Source organism: Cyanistes caeruleus, chromosome 12, assembly GCF_971803275.1.
Source record: "Cyanistes caeruleus chromosome 12, bCyaCae1.hap1.1, whole genome shotgun sequence".
In the NCBI taxonomy this organism is placed as follows: Eukaryota; Metazoa; Chordata; class Aves; order Passeriformes; family Paridae; genus Cyanistes; species Cyanistes caeruleus.
In genome coordinates, this window is record NC_141712.1 from 2,669,563 (window position 1) to 2,691,759 (window position 22,197).

General features: G+C 50.7%; 1 protein-coding gene across 2 annotated transcripts in view; it reads right to left on the reverse strand.

Annotated features, from left to right (window-relative positions):
- LOC147650806 (axonemal central pair apparatus protein HYDIN-like) overlaps nucleotides 1-22,197 on the reverse strand; it is a 57,157-nt gene that overhangs the window by 33,357 nt on the left and 1,603 nt on the right. For both annotated transcript variants that reach the window (XM_086847717.1, XM_086847718.1), the window contains exons 2-18: nucleotides 21,960-22,079; nucleotides 20,762-20,875; nucleotides 19,102-19,221; nucleotides 17,187-17,321; nucleotides 15,532-15,731; nucleotides 14,962-15,086; nucleotides 13,450-13,654; nucleotides 11,558-11,750; nucleotides 10,842-10,941; nucleotides 9,479-9,597; nucleotides 8,086-8,309; nucleotides 6,112-6,179; nucleotides 5,078-5,310; nucleotides 4,162-4,271; nucleotides 2,806-2,941; nucleotides 2,193-2,357; nucleotides 1,151-1,303 (exon numbers count right to left, since the gene is read on the reverse strand). In XM_086847717.1, coding sequence (XP_086703843.1) covers nucleotides 1,151-1,303; nucleotides 2,193-2,357; nucleotides 2,806-2,941; nucleotides 4,162-4,271; nucleotides 5,078-5,310; nucleotides 6,112-6,179; nucleotides 8,086-8,309; nucleotides 9,479-9,597; nucleotides 10,842-10,941; nucleotides 11,558-11,750; nucleotides 13,450-13,654; nucleotides 14,962-15,086; nucleotides 15,532-15,731; nucleotides 17,187-17,321; nucleotides 19,102-19,221; nucleotides 20,762-20,875; nucleotides 21,960-22,034 — 2,475 coding nt within the window. In that variant the 5' untranslated portion in view covers nucleotides 22,035-22,079. The remainder of the gene's footprint in view (nucleotides 1-1,150; nucleotides 1,304-2,192; nucleotides 2,358-2,805; nucleotides 2,942-4,161; nucleotides 4,272-5,077; nucleotides 5,311-6,111; nucleotides 6,180-8,085; nucleotides 8,310-9,478; nucleotides 9,598-10,841; nucleotides 10,942-11,557; nucleotides 11,751-13,449; nucleotides 13,655-14,961; nucleotides 15,087-15,531; nucleotides 15,732-17,186; nucleotides 17,322-19,101; nucleotides 19,222-20,761; nucleotides 20,876-21,959; nucleotides 22,080-22,197) is intronic.

Sequence of the window (22,197 nt, forward strand, 5' to 3'; positions counted from 1 at the left end):
ATGGATTGGGCAAGAGAGCTGGAAGCTGCTCAGAGCAGGGAGGAAAGGTCTGGCACCAGCACAGCTGTACAGACACAGCTCTGCAGGCCCAGCCCTGCTAGGAGCACGTGAAACCCATCATTTCCATGCCAGGCCCACCCAGCCAAGATGCACTCCTCCCTGCAAAGGCTGAAAGCAGAATTTCATTGTGGAGTTAGAGAAAGCTGTCCTGGAAAAACCCCTCACTTGAAGGTGGCATTTATCCCCCAAAGAGCTGGAAAAGCAGCAAGTTCAACTTCACAGCCCTCCTCCTTGGCCCAGGAGGCTGTGGCTGGACTCTCCCACATGGCCTGATGCTTTAGCCACAAACACAAACAAGGCCATAGGATCAGGTTTGAAGCAGCTCCACAAGTTCAGCACATCCAGCATGAAGAAAAACAAACCTCAAGCCCCTCCCAGATCTCCCCCTCCAGCAGACAACCCAGCCAGCCCCAGCCCCAGCCTACAAGCCCTTCCTGGCTGTGCCAGCCCTGCTCTCCCTGCCAGGGGAGCAGCCCCAGCTCCTTCTGCCCTGTGCAACCTCCACATATGAAAACAGCCTTTCTCTGCAGCTGCTCCCCAAAGATGCTCTTCAACAGCACAAAGATCACAGGCTGGGGGGGTGCACAACCCCCACACATCTTCGTGTGCACAGCCCAACTGGCTTGAGCCACAGGAGCTGTGACAATTGCAGTCTGAGGACAGAGCTCACACCCTGCTCTCCACTACAAACAGCACTTGGGCACAAAGCAAATGCAGCTGGGACAGGGAAACCATAGGGAAATCCAGGCTCTCTGGGGAGCAAAGGAACACAGGTTTCTCTGATCTCAGAGCTCCAAAAATGTCACACGCACATCTGAAGACCTTCCAGAAAGTGAAGGGAGGACCTGTCACCACAATCCAGACTTGTTTCTGCTCCAACATCTCTGCACCTGATTTCACTGAGGGCCCCAGCTAAAACCACTCCAGAGCCAGGATCCTCTTGCCTCGCTCCGATGGAATATTGGAGTATCCTGCCACCTCTCACACCAGATGGGCCAGATGGAAATCTTGCATATCAAAACCAGTCATAAAAAGTCCTGGCTGCTACTGACCAGTCAATTCCCTGGAAAACAGCCCCACAGGTACTTACAATCTTGATCCTGAAGTCTACAGGGACGAGACCTGTGTTGAAGAGGGTAAGAGTTTGTGAGCTCGGCTGTAGCACTGGGATCATGCCAAAGTCTATCTTCTTTGGAGTTCCATAGATTTCTGCCAGCTCTCCAGAGCTCAGGAATTCTGCTCTCTGTTCCAGGAAGAAGCAGGAAAGAAAGATTTTTTAAAAAGCCAAAACAAACCACAACAGGGAAACCTAAAAAAGCTTAAACAGCTCAACTCTACTCAAGTTATTTATTATTTATTATTTATTATTTATTATTTAACCACTCTCCAGCTGAAATGCTGGGCTTTTGGGGAAAAAAAATTAAAGTTACATATTCACCTCCAAATTAAAAAGGATTAAGGTAAGAGAAACTTTCAAAATACAAATGATTGGCCCAAGGTAAAAGCTTTGCAAGAAATGTCTAGTTAAGACCAGGCTGACAGGTAAACAATTGGTTATTCTGGTGAGGAGAAACCCTCCTGCTTAAGGTAAGCAGCCTGATAGTTGAAAGCAACTGTTGTGTCAAACTTCAGGCTCCCTGGCACAGCCTGCACTGCCTGTCCTTCCTGCTGACTGATTTACATGCAGTGTCACAATGGCCCAGGGTCAGATACTTGGTGCCATCCAGGGAATTTGCCATCATCACTTCCATGTGTTTTAATGTAAGTTTAAATCCTTCCAACTACTCTTCAAATGCCAGCTTTCCTTTCTTTTCCACAAAGCTCAACCTTCCCAGAAGTCTTCTGACATCCTCTTTTGCGCTTAAAGAGATGACATTTGAAAACAGGTATTTCCAAAGTTACTAGCATTTTAAAGATTAATTAACTAAAATTATCCTCAATTCCAGCTTAGGAACTACATTCAGAGTCAGACACTGAGATTACCACCTATAAGGCATAAGCTCTTCATGCCACCAGTCCCTTCTGTCCTTCTCCACAGCAGCCTGTGCCTGTTTTTCCCAGAAGAATCCCTGCACACTCTGCACCCTGCCAGGAGGAGCTGCACAAAGGCACACATCTCCCCTTGCACTCACCAGTGGGTTTCTTTCATCCCCAAACACGCCGATCAGAACATTGGTGCGATGATCGCCCAATGTTTGCACTTGGATTGTAACCGGAATCTCTGCAGTGCTGCGAGGCTGGACAATGCCACAGGGTTTGGGGCTGGAGTACAACACAGGAGAGTCCTCCTTGCGTTTCTAGAAGGGACACAATCAAATGCAGCTTCAGAGGGACCTCCAAATTCAGCTTGAAACTCCTTAACATCCACCGCCACAGCAACTCACACACGTTTTTCAAAATCCCCAGGACAAAGGTAAAAGGCCCAAAGAAGATGCAAGAATTGCAGGCTTAGCATTCTCAGGGGGTCCTGCAAGGAGGCTGCCAGCACAGCTGTTGGTGTCTGTGGCTGCAGCAGCTTTTCACAACCCTCTAAGATCTCCCACCAGAGAACACCCTGAAGACTAGAACATAAACTGTTTCCTCAGGAGGTTAAACTGCCTCCTAAAGTTTACATTCAGGTAGGATCCTGCTCTCAGCAGATTTTTAAGGCTGAACAGAAAACAGCAAGGTCTTATCCAAACCCTTTTTTCCCCTAATAATCTCCTCAGCAATATTTGAGAGGAGGAGGTGGATGCAATGGCAAACCTGGGGAATGAGCCCGTAGCAGCCAGGAAGGTGAGTTTTATTGGTGATGATGAACTTCTTCTCGTATGGCTCCTTCAGGTGGCACTTATTGCAGCACATGATTTGGGGGTACACTTGCAGCTCAGGAACCAGACATCTGGGCAAAGAGATGACCCCAAGGGAATCAGAGATACTGAGAGAACAGAGAACATTTACCCCCAAAGATAACCCATTTGTCACTGTCAAACAGACATTTAACAGCCCTGCAGTGAGAAATTGCCTTCAAAGCCTTCCCACTCCAACACGGCTTGTCAAGGAGGGGCAAACCCTGAGAGGCAGCAGCCAGAGGCTGCCAAGTGCCCCAGGCAGAGCACTTACTTTGTCCCACAGCTGCCTCAGCCTCTCCTTTAGCCCAGAAGGCTTGCAAGGACTCCTGTAACAGTCCCGGTGATCCATGAGCTCTGGGGGAGCATTCCCAACACGGATCAGTGCTCACTAAGGCTCAAGGAACACACGACTCCGGTGTCTCAGTAAAAATGACTCCCTTCTCTCCCACGGGGCTGTTGCCCTGCCTGAAAACTCAGCTGTTTGCCCCAGCTTTGGAGGGCATGGGACACCACCTGCCCTACAGAGTGGGTGATCACCGCCTCCCAGCTCCTACAGCTCCCTCGGTCCTTCACTCCACAGCTTCATGCACTGACTGTCCCCAGTTGCACTTGCTTGACAAAACTGCAGCCCAGGCACTGACTGCATGGCTCTGCCTGCGAGAGGGAGCAGCACCAGGGAACTGCATCCCTCTCGACATTAAACTGGCAGGATGGAATTCTGCTGCAGCAAGAGCAACTTTTGGTTTAAGTCTGAAAACATTCAAGCTCAAAATGGGAAGCAGAGGAAAGGAGAAAAACTAGAGCTGACTTGCCACATCAAGGGCTCTTTTCCCCTCGTAAGATCTTGCCCTCACCACTCTGGCTGTGAGCCACTTCCCCACTGTCACGTGCCCTCATGAACAGAACCAGACCCTGACTCTCAGCAGGCTGCTTGGTGTGTCCCAAACCAAAGCAGGGGGGTCTCAACCCAGCACAGCTCCATCTCTTGCAGGAAGAAGGAGAGCAGGTCCTCGGGAAATTTGTTCCAGCTCAAGCACCAAAAACCAGGCCAATAAATGATTTCATTCCTGGTCCCTCTAGAAAAAGGCCCAGGACTGTGCTGGGCTGTGAGCAGGGCTGCTTTTCACCACAGGCTGCTTTCCAAGCACTGCTGTTCTCGTGTCCAGCTGGTCACAACATGAGAACATTAAACAACACTTCCCTTGGGAGCTGCAGCCAGCAAACCCTGTGCCAGGCAGTGTGCTGGGAGAGGCCAGGGAAGTGCTGGTACCTGGCTGTGATGATCACTGATGCCACTTCCTTGCCAACACCCTCCAGGCCCACCAGGTCCACCAGCATTTTCCGGTAGTATTCCATCACCGTGTTGGAGCACAGGGTCACCTGGTGGAAGAGAAGAGCAGTAAATTCTTCCTTATAAAAGCTCATTACCCACACGTGGTATTCTCCAGTTCTTGTTTCATGGGAAGGAAAGGGAGGATTTTGCCTTAATTACTCTGCTGATCCATGTGTAGAGCACAGTCTCTGAGAGTAACAAAAGCCTTCTGGCAATACCAGATTTGTTAAACACACCTTGCTATCATGGCATAGGTCAGCTAAATTCAAACATTAGGCTAAAGCTCTACACACCACTGTACCCAAATTAAGGGGCCAATTTTTCATCTGACTACAATGACACAAATGCAGATGAAATCTGCTGACTTGGACAGAATGAGTTCAGCTTTACAGCAGGAAGCTGAGGGCAAATGTGGCCCACCAGGTGCTAGGCAGTTCATGGCTGCAGAGCTTTTTGTCTCCACTGGAGATCCCTGCAATGAACACAAATCATTCTGCTCCCAGGAGAGGAGACATGAGACCAAGAAGAAAAGCAAACTGCTTTCTACAGTGACACCTCTCATTCTGTCCTCATCCTTCCTCTGCCCACTTGCAATCAAAGAAACTGCTCTCAAAAACACAAGGATGGCTCCAGTACTTTACCATACGGTTTGTGATCTCAGCGTATGATTTTGGGAACAAAACAGTGCTGCTTCAGTTACATCCTGAGTAACCCAGCTAACAGAGGCCTCAGGCCAGTGCAGATCTCTCACTCACATGATCCTCAAAGCTGGCATCAGAGCTAAAGCCCTCCCACACTCCAGTGAAGCTTTAGCCCTGGGGCTGAAGCGTGTGTGGCTGGACTCTTCCCATACCTCGATATCCTGGTGTCCCTGGGGGAGGATGGTCCCTTGGCTGGGATTCATTGTAAACTCCCTTGGCTCCACATAAAAATGAATTCCCCTCCTCCAGGATGGGTCACCTTCCTTGCAGATTTGATCCAAGCTGCTGACAGCAGGCTGCGTGCCATCGTCCGACATGCGGAGCTTGAATGTCACGGCCAGCGGGGAGGTGTTAGTGAGGCGACAGGTCATGGTGCGGGGAAAACCTGGGAAAAGGACACAAATATCCATTTAGGCACCAACTGTGTCATGACTCCTGGTGTGAACAGCCTGGTAGGATGAAAGGGTGACTGCAGTTTAGCTCTTTACTATGTGAACTACAGCTCACCGAGAAGCTACGTGAGGAATTAATGGAATCTGGAGCTAGAAGGTGATGCAAAGCACCCTAATGCAGTTTCTCTCTGCAGCATCCTTAAGGCATCTCCTGGTTTGGGCCAAACAGACTGAGCAGGTGACAGCTCAGAGCACATTCCACTGGAGGCAAACCTGAGCCTTGCTTCGAGAGCAGTGATTAGGAACCATGTCCCACCTCACCCAACAAAGGGGGCCATCACAGCCCTGCTGCTCCCTGTGATTGCTGCCTGCAAGGGTTTACCCCACTTGAGCTCTGAGATTTGCTTTCCATCCTGGAAAGCCAGAGCTCCAGCCACACATGGTGGGGATGTCCTGCAGAGCCCGGCCACCGGCCACCACTGCTCTGCACTGGACATCTGGCTTGGCTGGCCAGCTCTGTGGGGAGGAGACTTCTCCCAGGCCTGCTCACCAAGAGTCATTTGAACACAGATGGGGGGAAAAAACAACTGCAGGCACAGCCCAGAGCTTCTATTCCTTGGTTCTATTTGATCTGACAAGGGCAAAATGCTACCTGAGGCACCAGCAGCCCTGGAGTTCCCAGCCTGAAGAGGCTGCTGTGGCAGAAGACGAGTGATGGATGTTTTTATGTTCAAGTGGTTCATTCTGGAACGCACAGATCCCTCACGCTGTGCCCAAGCCCAGGGAACACTCACCGAAGGAGATGTCACCGAAGTGGAGTTCATGGAGGTCGAAGTGTAAAGCCGGCCCAGTGACACACCCCCTGCGATGACGAGCACAGAGCAGGAGGAAATGCCTCGGTTAAAGGCAGTTACAAAGCGTGTGGCAGCCCTGGCTCGGGGACATAAAGCCTGGGGTCAGGGGCACCGTGGGCTTCAAATCAACACAGCACCATGTGCTCAGCACAGTGTCCGTGTGGGCAGGAGGCAGCTAAAGCCAAGTGGCCGGCAGCCAACAGCCACTGGTGGGGATTTGGGCACAGGGCAGGCAGGAAAAGCCCCCAGTTGCTGGTGGTGCCATGAAGGACCCTGAACACACACCCAGACATGGCTCCATTGCCTCAGTTTCCCCATCTGTAATGTGATGGACATAAAAGTCCCCACAAACTTCTGTAACCAGCCTTTCCAGCCACGGGCTCCCTGCTCTGCTGCTTCTTAGCTCCAACTGGTGTTCCCATGGAGGAGCTTTCTCAGCAGATTTTGAGCCACACAATCATTACTGACAGACTTTAGAGACATGAAGCCAGGGGAGCCCCAAGCATCCTCTGAAACGAGCAGCAACAGTTCTGCACAGTGGGCAGATGAATCCTAGAGGAAAGGACCAGCCTGGCACCAGTGCAGCAGCCGGCACAGCCAAGGGCAATGGCTTCAACAACCAAACATGGGTGTCCTGAATCTACCACGCCACCTCACCTGTCCTTGAACTCAGCAGACAGGCTGCAAAAGTCACCAACATCCACTGAAATCAGCACTTGAAGCTGCACAACACTCACGAGTTTATTTTGTGGGTGACACCAATCCATGCCCACTCTGCTTTTTGGTTAAAAATCAAGGACCAGTGAACTGTGCCTTCTCTTGTGTTCCCAGGACTGCCACTGGCTCTGCTCTACACATCTCTACAAGAGACACCTGCCCTTGCCCAAGGAGAAAGCTGCTTATGCAATAATGTCCCAGGAGCAGATTGGGGGGAGACAGAGGAGAATCAATTGATGGTGAAAGGTTCCCTCTTGATTTCCAAAATAACAGAGCAGCACTTTTCCTCCAAAAACAAAGCCAGCATAATTGTTTCTCCACTGCAGGCAGACCTACTCACCACTTTCCTCTTTCTAAGTCCTAATTTTCTTGTTCTTTTTTGATCCATCTCCCTTATCTCATTGGTATAATCAAGTGCAGGGTGCATTCATTTCTTTATTGCCTTGATCCAGTGCCTCCCAACAGCAGCAGCCTAGCTGCAAAGCTCCAGAGCAGCCAGCATCAGCTTTCCTGCTTGCAGGACATTATCCTACCAGCACATGGCTCAGGCTGGCAGGGACAATCCCTCGTGCTGCTGTGGAACTGAGGACTGAGCTCTGCCTCCCCTGTTATCACCCCTTCTCCCTTTGCTGGGCCAGGATTATCTCTTGCAGTGGCACCAGCCCATGGGATGATGCCCATGTCCTTGGCACATTCCTGCTGCACAGTTCCCTGTCTCCCAGCCCTTTCCTGGCTGTGGAAAGGAGGGACTGGAGCACTCTCTGCACAGGAGTTGGGAGCACAGCTTGTCCCCCACAGCATGGCCATGAGAGGTGAGGTGAGGCTGCTGCTGCCCATTTGGGATGGATTATGAGCAGAAGTTTTTAAAAACACTGCTGCTGGTGCAGAATCACCCAGGCTGCCCCATCTCCAAAGCCCTGGGAGCTTTGCTGGGTGTTGAGCTGGGACAGCCCAGAGCAGCTACTGCCCAAAGCTGATCCATCCCACTGCCTGCCATGGCCCAAGGCAGAGGGAGATCCCTGCAGGGAGGAGTCATTCCAGCCCCCGGGCACCCTACACTGGGGCAGTGCCAGGATCAGAGCAGAGATGAAGAGCTCAGGAAACTCCTTTTTCCTCTGCTCGACCCCAAAATGAGGGAGGTGGGGGATGTCCCAGAGACAGCTACAGATGTGCCCAGCAAGCTCCCAGAGTCCTTACCAGACTGTCAGGATCACAGGCGTAGGAGATGCAGCCACACGGAACTGGAATTGTTCCTCAAAGCTCCCCAGGACGGTGGCATTGAAGGAGATGTGAATCGTCTGGATCCCACCTGCTGCAATGACGCCCTCCTCGGGGGCAAACTTGAAGCAGCGGCCCACGGTTGTGGCTGAAGGGATGTAGGTGAAGGGAGCATCTATAGCTCCTCGGTTCATCAGTTTCACCTGCAGCAGCAAGAAAGCAAAAGGGAAATTCATGTGCAATCTTCCCTTCTTGTCAGTTATTTTCTAATGATGCAATTCCCACCCAGAAAAGGCAGAAGATGCTTTGTGCTGCTGAAAGGCAGAAGTCCAAAAATACAACAGGACAAGTTCTGCCTTTGGGTTTTCATGCAAAGCAGCAGTAATTGCACATAACCAGACTCACCCTGGGCTTCTCCCATGGACACAGAGCACTCCAGCTCTGGCCAGCATCACCAAGCTCATTCAGAGCTGGCCCTGAGAGCAACGTGGGGCAGCTGCGTAGTCAATCACCAGAGAGCTGCCACTGCCCCACTTAGCACAGCTCCAACAGTTCCATCTACTCATTCACCTTTTCCCAAATCATGACAACAACACATTGATAACGAGGCATCACCACCAAATACAGAGACAGCACCATCTTTTGGTAAAAAAACCCAGGGTGTTTTTCCTTTCCACAGCCAAGCTTTTGAAAGAGTCTGGCATGATGCAGTGCCTTATTTTCTCCCTCTTTCAGTTGCTCTCTATTTTTTTTGCAAACTTGACACTATTTTGAGGGGGAGGCAAAGAGGTAGAAAGATCCTTAGCTTTATTCCCAGGAACACTTTTGTCTTTCTAGAGTCAGGGATGCAGCAAGGCTGGAGTGTGGTGAGGGAGTGGTCAGCAAAGGAAAGAATCCCAAGCCCTTTGCAAGGGCCAGCACTGAGCCAGGAGGCTGGATGGCTTTCCTGTGACTCCCAGGAATAAGCAGGAGACACTCCACTGAGAATTGTTTGCAGGGTACTGAAGCTCAACACAGCCAGTTTGTTCCAGCTGCTTCTGAACAGTCCAGTGCAAAGGTGCCTTGTGTCTGGGGCTGCCACAAAAGCCTCTGAACGTGCAGCTTTTTGACCCAGTCTGGGTTTCATATGCCAAGGGGTTGTTTTTCAGGAAGCTTCTGAGCTGACCCCCAAGGAAGGCTGCCAAAAATTGGCATTGCCAAGGGACTGGGGCTTCATGAACAGCAGACACACCTTTCTGACCCCACCAGATCTGCCCAGTACGTCCAATATTCCCTGCTCACAACTGCCCGTGTTGTCAGGAATTCCACAGGTCCACCAGGCTTGCTGCTGCCTCAGGAGCCATCAAGATCCATCCCAACCCCTGCTGCTCACCTCATAGACGTGGGAGGTGTTGACAAAAATGTTCCCAAGTTTCAGCATTTGACGGCTGAATTCAACCACGGGTCCTTGGCCTTCCCCTCGGAGGTGCAGGGGCAGCCTGCTCCCACGGCCTGGGGAGAGACGCTCATTTCAGTACAATAATTCCCACTGTTACACTCTATTTTCCAGCCTGCCTGAACGCTGGCCCCTGACTCTGAGCTGGATAAAACCAGCTCCTGATATTGCAAGAGAAGATTTGGACCCTTCTCTTCCCTCAGGACATTTCCCTTGGGGCTGACTTCCAATTTCTAACCCATTCCTTGGGCTGGTTTCCAATTTTAGCCACCAGTTTGCTGAGTTTTAAACATCTCTCATGTCCTGAAGTGACAGCCCAAGGAGTAATGGGTATCAATGGAAAGAAAGGAAATTTAGGTGAGGTATTAGGAAGAAATGTTTTACTGTGAGGCTGGTGAGACACTGGAGCAGGCTCCCCGGGGGAGTTGTGGAGGTTCCAGCCCTGAAAGTGTTCAAAGCCAGGCTGCTTGGGGCTTGGAGCTACCTGCTCTAGTGGGAGGTGTCCCTGCCCAGGGCAGGGCTCTTGGGACTGGACCATCTTTAAGGTCCATTCCATCCCTAACATACCATGATTCTATGGTTTCCTTCCCATGCACCTAGAGGAGCTTTGAAATCCATTCAGTGAAGGCACAAGCTCATCAAGAGTTTGGCAATTGTACCTGGCAGACTGCTGGGCAGCAATTGCCAAACTACCTGGCCCAGTAGCACAAGACTTTGTTGCCCAAGCCCTCAACTTCTGGCACTCAGCATTGTGTTCTATCTCCACAGACTGGGAGCTGCAAGGTGCCAATTCCCACACAGGGAGAGAAGCAGGTGCTGGCCAAGGCTGGTCCCTCTACAAAGACCCTGGGCTCAGTGGGGCTCAGCCACCTCTGGTCTGGTGGTGTGTGAGCAGTGGGAGGTGATCCAGGCTCAGGGAGCACATTTCTAACTCAGCTCCTGCTGCCTGATGATGGATCCATGCCAAATGGACCCATCCTGGAGGTCACTGGTCTAGAGGGGCTTAGTGCTTGTTCTCTCAAGCTGTTCTGCTCTGGCCTTTGAGGAAATGCTGGCAAAGCCGTGCCATGAAAACATCTCCCTGCAGTGCCTGGGTTGTTCTGGGATCAGTAACCCAGACCCAGGATTCTGACCCTGGCCTTGCACAGGAGACTCCCTGGAAGCTGCAGGGGCAGTGGCATGTGCCAGCACTGCCCTGCTGCCCAGGGACTCTTCCCAGCAGTTCCAGGGGAGCCCAGTGGGCTCAGGCTTGCACCATGGCTTCAGTAGGGCTGAGAGAAGCAGGGGAAAGGAGCTGTACCTGAGATGCTGCAGTAAGCCACACTCCGATACTCTCGGGCCTTTAGGGGTTTAAAGGTCACCTTGATTTGGACTGAACTATTTGGCCCGATCTCTCCCTCCTGAAACAGAAAGAGACAGCAAAACATTTCTCTTCAAACTTCCCATTTCTTGTGTACAACCACAGTCCTGCAAGCCTTTATTTAGAGCATCAGTGATGAGTGAACAACACAAGGAGCCCAAGGAAACGCTCCAAACCCAGCTCAATACACCACTGGAAGCTCTCAATGCTCAGCTGATCAGCTCCCACTCTCCACAACATTCCCACTGCTCTGACACAAGCTGTTGGTCACATCATGCTGCTGTCAGCTGCAGTATGTAACTGCCTCTGTGCACTGGTGCACTTGGCAAGAAGAGAACATGATCCCCTTCCCTGGAAATAAAAATACTAGTTTAACCTGTTTGGAAAGAAAGCAGGGGTTGGGATTATTCTGGGGTTTACTCCAAGATGAGAAGGGATTTTGCACTGTGCAGACACCAGGCATTCATCATCTCTCACAATGCCAATCCTCAGAATCAGGGCTCTGGTTGATGGGAGAACGTGGGGGTTCACTTGCATAAACAGAAGAGGAGGAGGAGGAAAGGGAAGGGGAAGGGGAAAGGGAAGAGTTAGAGTGTTAGAGTGTTAGGGAGTTAGAGAGTTAGAGGAAGAAAGTGAGGCTCTCAGCTATCACTTACCAGTGGCTCAAGGGAAAAAGCATCATTGGAGAATAGCATGGGATCTTCTTTCACCATCATCATCTTCTCCCGGACGCTGCTCTTCAGGATGGCGCGGCGATCTTCACAGGAACCCTTCTTCTTCGCTCTTCTTCTCTCTCCCGTCGTGTTGTCCACGCAGGCCTCTCTCGGTGATCGCAGCAAGTAACACTGCCTGCAGCCACAGGGACAGACAAAGCCAGCAGATGGTTCAATGAGCCCGAGATTTGCAGAGAGAAGTGGAAGTGCAGGAGAGCAAAGCACCTGGGGAGGAGCAGCAGCAGCTCCCAGCAAGGGCTGACCCCAAGCCATGGCAATCCCAAGTGGATCAGAGCATAACTTGTTCACTGGTACAACAGGTAGTTTTACTGCACACTTGCAAACACAGGAGAGGTTTGGAAAGCCAGCACCCCTTAAGAGAACCTCCGGCCTCAAAGCCTCTGCCAAAACTGAGGGAGAATCCAGCAGCCACCTCAACTGGCTTTTCCTACCACTGAGATGCTCAGGGGAGGAGATAAAGATCATGGAGCAGGACTTCCCTGGGAAGGGGAGATGAAGCTGGGTCACAGCTCTGTGTTACCAGCATCACTCTTGGTTTCTTCTCTTTGGGACCTGCCCTGTTCCCTGCTCTGCCTTTCTCAAGAGCATCCCAGAGCACTTCCAAAGGAAATGGATGAATTCAGGCACTGCATCCCTTCAATGACATTCAAGGTTTTATATGCATGAAAACAGAGGCTCTGAGAAGGGAAGGGACTTGGTTGTGCAGGAGGGGGACAGCAAACTCCTGGAGAGACCTTTTTGTGATCCAGAGCTTTATGGGTCCCATCCCAGTGCATGGTAGTAGAATCCTGTAGTAGTCCTGAGAGGAAAAGGATCCTACACTATCTCCTCTCATAAAAAAAAGTCTTCTCTGCTCCAAGACCTCAAAAGCTTCTCTGACAGCAGGACAGTGGCCTTGGAGCTAAAACCATCCCTAGGACTGGAAATAAGGAAGAATGAAATGTCATGGTGACAGTCTAGGACTGTCATAAAACTGGTGTGAAAACAGATGCTTTTGGAAAAAAAACCCATAAAACCAAAACCAGGCTGAAGTTTCCTTTGGGGAAACCTTGTTGCTTCTGAGGTGAAAGTGGATCACCTGGGGTCCAGGCTGAGGCAGGCAAGTGGGAAAAATGGAAATAAACAGCCCAGGGAAGCAGCCAGAGAAGGTCACAGGATTTTCTTTTAACACACAGAGCTTGTATGAAAGTCAGACATCGTGTAAGCAGATAGAGAACAGTGGAAAACCAAGAAGCCCAGGGCACTAAAGGACCCTCTTGCCAGCCATTCAAGTGGGCCAGTCCTGGTCCTTTGCAGGCAGCTTAAAATGGCTCTGAGGAGTGCAAATGACCTGGCCCACAGCAAGCAGGGGCTTTCCAGGGCAGTTTTGGCAGGGCAGTTCTGGCAGGGCAGTTTGCACAAGCAGGCTGAGCAGAAAGGATGCAGCCACCCACCCTCCTTCTGTAGTGGGTTGTGTCTTTTGGCTGGTTGTGAGGTGCTTGCCTTTTATTTTCTTTTTGCTTTCTTCCCTTTTTTTCCCCCCCAGTAATGGTTTACAAATGACCAAAAGCCATTGCTGCTGCTGCCCCGTTAGAACTTGAGGAAATCCAGTCATTGCCATCAACCTTTCCTTCCCAAAATGCCATCCCTGGCTGGGGTATAAATGGAACTGGAATGTCAAGTGCTGAGCTCCTGAAGCCCAGGGACACACCCCCTAATGCCAGGGATGCTTTACTTGGCCTGAGCCATTCCAAAGCACCAACACCCTCCTGAGGCCGTACGTTAGTTTTAGTCTTGGCCCATGGATCTCACTGAAATGCATCTTTCAAACCAACCTCCTCTTCTCTTCATTCTCATCTTCCTCACTAGGAAAAGTCTTCCACTGGAACTGGGCTCTGATGTTACTCCTGTTCTCGATGAACATTGTTGTGTGGCTTGACGTGGTGATGAAAGTCTTCTTCAGCTCCACGGAATACGTCCTCAACCCGATGCTGACATCTACAGCTTCTCCCTGAAGGTTTGTGTGGATCCTTTCTTCACCTGGAACAAAGCAAAGGGGAGCCTTTGCTCAGCTCAGTTGCTGATGAAAGCCCAAGGAACAGAGCAAACCACAGGTGACAGAAGAAAGGGTCACAGCTTTTAGCTCTATTTGCAGTTCTAGGGGTCAGCACATTTATAACGTCCTGACAGCTGTGTGTGTGCAGCGTGAGGGTGTCCTGGGCACCTCCTAAAACAGCTCATTTTGGAGTGTGTTTGTGGAGATTTGGCCCCAAGGTACAGTGAGGTTTGTCAGGTGTGCTCAGGTGACCCACTCAGATCACCAGGATTTCTGCATCCAAGTCCTTCAGGTGATGCTGAGGAGCCCTGTTCAGTCCTGACTTGCCTGGGGTTTCCCCTGGGCATCCCATGAGATTCCTGTCTCTCCTGATCCCTTGGATCCCTTGCTGCTGACAAGCAAATCCACCTGGGGGCATGTGAGCAGAAAAAGGAGGCCCAGAGGAACAAGTGAGGTGAAGCCCACAGCAGGAGGGGACCCAGGTGAGGAAACACAACCAGCCTGGCTCTGCAATATGACAAACCACTACAAAATGAACACCATGAAAATCATCAGCAGCAGCAGCAGCTCCCTGTCCAAACACACAGCCACATCAGTCTTGAAATATTTGATATTGTTCTGATCTCAAAAACCAAACTGGAGCATTTCAAATTGAATAAAAAAGGGACCAAGGAAAGATCAGTAAGTACAGAGCAGCTTCCACATGAAGCCTGAATGGGATTCCTCAGTCAAGAAATCAAATTGGAGATAGATGTGAGAGGTCTGCAACAGCATGAATGGCCTGGGAAATGGGGACAAGGAAAAAATTGTCTTGATTTGTCACCAAAAAGTACTTGAGGATTTGAAAATGTTATTGGACAGAAACTATATATATGTGTAGAGGGCAACTGAGTACAAGGGTCTGTGACAAGCCAGTGGAGCAGCAGCCTATGGGACAGAGGTGTGCAAGAAATACACTGCATTGGAGAGAGTCTGATGGAGACCTCACACCTCACACACAGCACTGGCCAGAATAAAACAAAACTTCAGCCAGGCATAGCCACATGGCAGTGGAGAATCAGGGCTCCTCCTTCCTCCACTCAGCAACTCTCAGCAAAACAGGAGCCCAAAAATCTTAGTCGTGTTAGAGGGGATGCACTTTATCAGCCCCCTAAGCACCAACTGGTTCTCAGTTTTCTTTGGGGTTGAGCTGGAACAGGGGAGGTACACCTAGAGGGAATTGAGGTGGCTGGCACAACAGGGAGTGGTGCTGGAGAAGTGTCCTGTGCCCCGTGCAGTGCCCAGCACTCACCTGTGTTGTAGCACACCACCATGGACCCAAAATGGGCACCAGTGGTCAGCGGGTGAAATCCCACTGTCACCTGCACGCTGTCACCAGCACCCAGAGCTCCCATGGCCGGAACCACGGAGAAAGGACTGCAACACAAAGAGAGAGATCAGGACTCAGGGGACATCTGGGGATGATATTCCTTCTGCAGTGCAGGTCACTTCGGCTCCCTTGGGCAAGCAGGGAGCACAGAAACCTCAGGCAACAGAAAAGAGACAAAACAGGATCAGAAACAGCTGCTGACCTACTTCTGAGGGGATACAGACCTCAGGAGATCCTGTGGGATAAAATGACCTCATCTGCCCCATACTCTGCATCCAGCTCTCTGCAATGAGACCCAAGGATCCCACTGCCAGCAATCCCATCAGAGAATGGTTTGTGAAACCACTGAAAGCAAGAGCAGATGCCATCCATCCTGCTCACTTCCAGCCAGAGCTGCAGTGCAGCCCTGATGCTCAGCTTCCTTTTGTTGCTCTTTGCCAAGCCTATTATCACCCAAAGGTGTTTTGCACAAGGACAGAGGAGCTGCCTCACCTCTGGGTGCTGATGTAGTAATGAGCCTCCAGGTTGCCAGTGTTGCGAAGCAGCAGAGTCTTCTTGGTGCTGCTCTTGACCGGACACTCCGAGAAGTTCAGCTGGTCTGGGATGGTCAGGATAGCTCGGGCAGCAATGGCCCGAATTGGCACAACTATCCTTTCTGTTTTAGTGATGCAGACCAGCTCATGGGAATAATCCTGCAGGAAAAGAAACTAGCTCAGCATGGGGCATTTAGTGCCATTCCCATGGCAGAAGAAAACAATGGCCTAGAACCCTTCAAGGGCATCTATTCTATTCTATTCTATTCTATTCTATTCTATTCTATTCTATTCTATTCTATTCTATTCTATTCTATTCTATTCCACCCCAAAATGAACACTAAGTTCTACCAATAATATTATTATTATTAAAGGCACCAGTGCACTTTGCAAAGCCTATCTCAGTGGCATTAAGCTCTCATGTCATTAGGGTCATACAGAGAACTGCCCTAGGCCACAACTTCTACTCTAAAGTTAAATGATGTTAAATAATTTCCAAGTCCCTTCTAAGGAACATGGAGCTAGGGAACACAGGCCATTCCTCTTTAGGTTCCTGTATTCCTGCTGTTTGAGAATAAGACCAAATGTTAAACTGACTCTAAGCAGCAAAAGGAAAGGAAGGTGAGAAAACAGCTGCACCCAAAAAGGTCCTGCACCTCTGGTCTAGTGTAGAAACATGAGTTGGCTCACAACTCCCCTCTAACTTTGCCTCTCCAAGCAAGTCAGAAGAACAGTGCTAAGAGGTAGCAGGATGCTGTTGGATGTTGTTTGTTTCCCTTCCTCCCTTCCCTGCCATGTCCTAAACCCTTCTGTATGAACAAACCTCCAGATCCCAGCACTGAGATCAGAGCTCCAGGGCCTCGGCACTGCTGCTCAAATCTCCCCAGCAAAGCACGTTTGGCACGGAATGGGGGCCAGTTGACAGAGCAGCCCCAGTGACAGGCATGAAGACAGAGCCACAGCAGTGTCACTGCCACAGGCTCTGGGCTCACAGCTCTGCCTGCAGGTTGTACCTGCCCTACAGCAGCTCTTTCAGCAGGTGTCCAAGTCCCCTGCAGCTCACCAACCTCCTGCTAAGGGCACCTAGAGCTCAGAGTGCCTGTGCCAGGCTGGGCTCACAGGCACAGCACATCCTCTGCCCTGGCCTTGCAGCTGTACCTTGGTCACTTGTGCTGTGGCACAGCACAGCTGCAAGGCTGGAGAACAGAGGGGGCAGAAATCACCACTTTGCTCCAGCCCAGGCTGAGGCAGGGAAGCTGTTGCCAGTCAGGAAGGAGGAAAGCTCTCTGAGCTCTTCATTCTTCCAGTGTTTTCCATAAGAATGAAACCCCTTCCACCGTACCTAGAGATGGCTGAACATCTCTCAACAGCCCTCTGTCATTTTCATCCTGTTCCCTGTGCATCTTCCCTTGGGAATGCTCAGGAATGTGCAGGGAGGGGAAGCAGGGCCTGTCAGGCCTGGCTGCAGCCCCTGACAGCACGTGCCAAGGTGAGCCTGGCTGCAGGCTGCCTGCCCCCAGCCTGGAGCCAAGCTCACAGCATGGAATGGGCTGTCCCAGAGTGCAGGGAGAACAATGGCTCTGGAGATAATGGTGTGTTTTGGCTCAGTCTCACCTTGCTCTCGCTGGGGGTGAACTGAATGCGCACACGGGCAGTCGCACCTCGTGGCACAGCACGGTACGCGTCGTTGGGGCACACCAGCCTGAAATAAGGCGAGCTCTGCATGGAGACCTGCACCAGCTGAACACACTGCAGGGAAGACATGAAACAATGATTGTGCCACTTGTGCAAACAGGCTGACAGGAGACCTGTCCGTGCCCTGCTGACATCCTTCCTTGATCCCTTTCCCAAAGCACTTTCAGCTGTGCAGGTACAGGCACATCATTCACAAGGGACAACTTGAATCCCTTCTGTCTGGCTCATTTTGGCCAGGGGCACTAGGGCAGTGCCCCGTGGGAAGGAAGGGCCCAGCAGGTCAGCACCAGCAGGATGGAGACAGAGCACCTGCACCAAGTCATCTGCACATTCAACAAGGCCAAAAAACCTGCTGGCTGCTGCCTGCACACAGCCATGCAGTGGTGTTCCAGACAGGGGATGTGCTACCTGAAAGCAAAGCAGCACATTATCCTGGGGGAAGGAAGAAATTCCCTTCTAGCAGATCAGGTTTGCCTAGGGCAGGTCTGGGGATACAGTCAGGCAGGCAGACCAGCAAGAGAGGAGACCAAACACTGTGGCCTCCCTGGGAATAAAAGCAAACCTGAAAAGGCAAAGAAGGAACACAGCAAAACAATCCCTAAAACGTGGAGATGGCGAAAGAGAATTTAAATGAGCAACTACAGCAGCAAGGAAGAATCATAAAACCAGGACAGCAATCACTTTGCCAAAAGTGATGGAAATACAGACAGGCTGTGCCTATTGACTGTGGGCTTCAAAGGCATTTTCTGCCTGGACAAACATGACCAGTGTTGACTCACATTGCAGCATTAAAGCAATCTTGGCTCCCCAGGGGCTCTTGCTGCCTGTGCAGGTGAGCTGGGCTGCTGGGCATTCCTGCCTGCAGCCAGCAGGCCAGGTTCTGCCCTCTGGGATACACAGACACAGCAAATGTGCATTTTCTAGCACATAGATATCAACCCCTGAGCACCCAAATGCTCTCAAAAAGTCTAAACCAGATGATTTTGACTCCCTCCTGGCTCTTCCCACCAGTCCACTCTCGGCACAAGCCTCACTTGAGAAAATGTTTCCCTGACTGAAATTCAAATGGTTTCAATTTTCCTCTTTACAGTGGAACACAACTGCTGACATTTTTCAACTTTTTCCCCTCTCAGCTCTCTTGGGAAACTGAAAAATAATCACAATTGCCTCAAGTGAAGGTGAAATCCTCCAGGAGCACATGACTTTGGATGTGCTGTGGTTCTCCAAAGGGAAAGCAGAGCACCACGTTGCTTTTGGAAAACCTGAGCAGAGCTGGATGAAGCTTAGCAGGAGCCTGAAGTGGCACCTAAAGGCCTCTCACTGCTTCTGCTGCATCAGTCTGACTCCAGGGCTGTTTCAGAACACATTTCCTGCAGTACCAATGCCATCAGTGCTAAGTGATTCCAGCATAAAGTGGAGAAGACTCAGCCCATGAGCTTTGACTGTGAGCTGCTCAAAGGGAGCCAAACAGGCTGAGAGAGGCAGAGATTCCTACCAGGATTCCTATCAAGATTAACCAGGGAGACACAGCATGTGGTATAGACCCAAGGCAAAGCATGAAAGCAGGTTAGAACTGTACAGCCCTCAACATTCCTATCAATCCAGAGCTTTCAAGAGAAAGCAAATCCTTTTGGGATAGATACCATCAATGCATAGGCAAACTCAGGGGAGAATTCCCAGCACAGCAAGATTTCCAGCATCCTGCAGAACAAAGGTGCTGAGACATTTTCTTCTGGATGTGCTGCAGCAGGGAACTTGCTTTGCTGCACACCATGGGAATGACACCCCTCTCCTCTTCCAGCACAGTGTTAATGCTCCAGGCCCCAGCACTCACCTTGCTCTCATTTGTGAGAGACAGTTCCATTTCAGAGACTTCATGAGCCACGAAGTTCTGAAACACCACCTCTGGTGGGGAAACACGAAACGAGCTCTGTTTCGGGAGAACTGGCAACAACTGGAGAGACAAGAGAGAGCAGGGAGAGGTTCAGCTGCTGGGAGGAATGTTCATGAGGGAGACTCTTCCTCTGATCCCCAGTGAAGTACAGACTCTGGGAGAGCACGTCTGCCCAGGCCACACTGGGGAAACAGTAGCTCAGCCACCTCTGCTCTGAGCTGCTCAAGAGCTGCTGGGCCACACAGGGCAGGGTATAAAAGAAGCCATATAAAAGGGTATAAAGGGTATAAAAGAAGCCATATAAAAGGATATAAAGGGTATAAAAGAAGCCATATAAAAGGGTATAAAGGGTATAAAAAAAGCCATTTTGGTGAAGGGTGTGTGTGTGCTCAGCTCTCAGGGAGGGAGACACACACCCAGCTCAGCTGAATTGTCACTAATGAACAGTTTTCTTTTGCTTCCACAACTTTGTCCCCTTTAATTGTATTTAAAAGTTAGTGTGTTTCTAACAGAGGTAAAGGCAAAAATACAATAACACAGAAATTAGGAAAAAGACAAATGAGGTGAATGCTGAATGAGGATATGGGTCAGTTCTTTTCTCAGTAACTTGGGTAAGAGTAGAGTTAGTATCTCCTTTTCCCATGAGCTTTAAATGGGTGCTTTCTTGTAGTCTATTATTGCTGTCTTATTTGATACCATTCTAGAGGCATGTCTGAAATGACACAACAGCAGCAAATGCTTCTGGAGCAGAGACATTGCTTTGAGAAAACTCTCCCCTGTTGTCTGCCTTCTCCAGCCACACTGCTGCCACTCCAGACACACCAGCAGCTCTCCTGTGGGACTGCACTGCTGAAGGGAGTGGCTGCAGCACACTGGCCCTTGGTTGTGCCCTTCTCTGAGCTGTCCCTGACCTCCCTCTCCAGGGCAATCCTTCACCACTTTGTTACTGTCTCTTGCTGCCAATTTCCTGCTCAGCACCCACCTCGGCCACCTACCACATCTGGACTGTGCAATGTACCCAGCCAGTCCTGCAGGAAAAGCAGCTTTAAACACACCTCTAAGTAGGCACTGATCCAGAGAAAGCACATCCATTCCCCCTGCCCAGGGCGAGTCCCCTGTACACCTGGCAGCCTGCAGAATCTCTCAGGCTCCCAACACATTGTTCCAACCCAAAGCATTCATGCAGTTAGTTTTGTTAAATCTGCAGTCATTCCTGCAGCTCCTTGGCCTTCAGAGGCCAGCACTGCCACTGTGGATGGAATCCTATGACCCCAAGCATTTGATGGTGACCACAGCAAAGCAAGAGGTGGCTATTTCAGCAGGAGAATGGCAAATGGCAAATTTGTGCCTTTGTGTCCCCACCCTTCCCCCCACTGTTTTAGCAATGGCAGCTCCACTCCAGCAAACCCCAGCAGTTTCAGCAGAAGTTATTTGTGTTGGCTTGGTGCAGACCAGGACTCCAAGTCCACCACTACCAGCAGTTTGCAATGACAACAGCACCTGGACACTGAGGGATTTTGCTGGAGGCGAGCCTGTCACAAGCACACACCCTCCTCAAACCTTGCATCAGACAGAAAGGAAAAGAGCAGGAAAAGGCTACCTTCTGACCAGTCTCACTCGTGTGTAGAAATGGGCCAATTCTGGGCAGACTACTCTCCCCAGCACTGGCCTCATTCTTGTTGAACTTCTCTCTCGAGAATCTAGAGGGTAGCAGCTGAAAGGCAAAAAAAAACCCAGCAAAAGCATCAGAGATGTGCTTGTTCAGAAAGGTTTTTCTTGAACAAGTGGCACTGGTGACTAATTGGTGATCACATCATCTAGGACAGTCCTGGAAGCTCCCTAAGTTACTTGTTGAGATACTTAGCATCAGTAAATTAATAACAGAGCAGAATAGACATACTCCAACCACATGGCTGTGTCCCTCAGCTTCTCCATGATTTGATGGGACATGTTTGGGGATTTCTGCTCTTTGGGCATTTGTTTCCTCTTTAGGTTCACTGGATTGAGGCAGTGATCTTTTCAGAGAGTGGGGAGGAGCTGTCAGAACTCCCTAACTCCATCCCTGCACGACACTCAAAGCTCACAGCGAGGAGATAGCGCTGCTGGGTGAGTCCAGGAGATGCAAGAAAGCAAAGTGGTACCAAGAGTGAGGGGCACAGGAAAGTGCCCAGGTTTTAGTTCTCTCTGTTAATTAGCATTTGCTTGCTCTGTCTGGGCTCCCACAGCCCTCCACAGAAGAAAACACAGGGATCTCCTGGACAGAGCCTCAGCAGCAGGGCATCTTCAGTCAAGCAAGCTCCAGACAGCCAAGGGACCTTTGTGGCCCTGACTCCAGTGCTGTCTGCAGGGCTGGATCTGTGCCCCACGCAGGAGATGAGAGAGAACAGCTGCTCTGGAACCTCTGCTGCTGGGACCAGCCGTGTCTCTCAAGGCTTTGGGCAGAGTTGGAGCTGCCCAGGTGCTCAAGGGCAGCTTTGTGAGAGCAGCACAGTGAGTGCCCAGCCTGGCAGAAAGAATTGCTGTGACAAGGGCAGGGAGAGAAGCGCATGCTCAGGGCTCCAGCTGGACATTGGTTTCACTTGGCCCCGCTGGCACAGCCAGGGAAGACACTGGAGTGTCCCTGGAGCAACACACGCTGTTCCCAAGTGCACCAGGACAGCCCCCAGCAACAGGAGCACGGCACAGAGAGCTGGGGAGGGCTCTGCAGCCTCACAGTGCTGCTGGACAACAGGAGGGGCACGGAGAGGAGGGACACCAGGTGCATTTCCAGCCTTAACACAGCCCCAGAGGCTACTTACACTAAAAGACTTCAGTCTTTCCCTGAGCAAAAGCCGAGGAGGTGTCGTTGTCTTTTCCGGGAATCCAGAAGGCATTTTGAAAGCAGGAAGTCGCAGAAGATCAACAATGCCTCAAGAAAACTGCAAGGAGCAAGAATGGAACTGTGAAAATCCAGAATCCAATTCACGGCAGACTCAAGAGATACACTGATGCTAAAAAATTTATATTACTTAAAAGTAGCCAAGTGCTTGTTTGGTG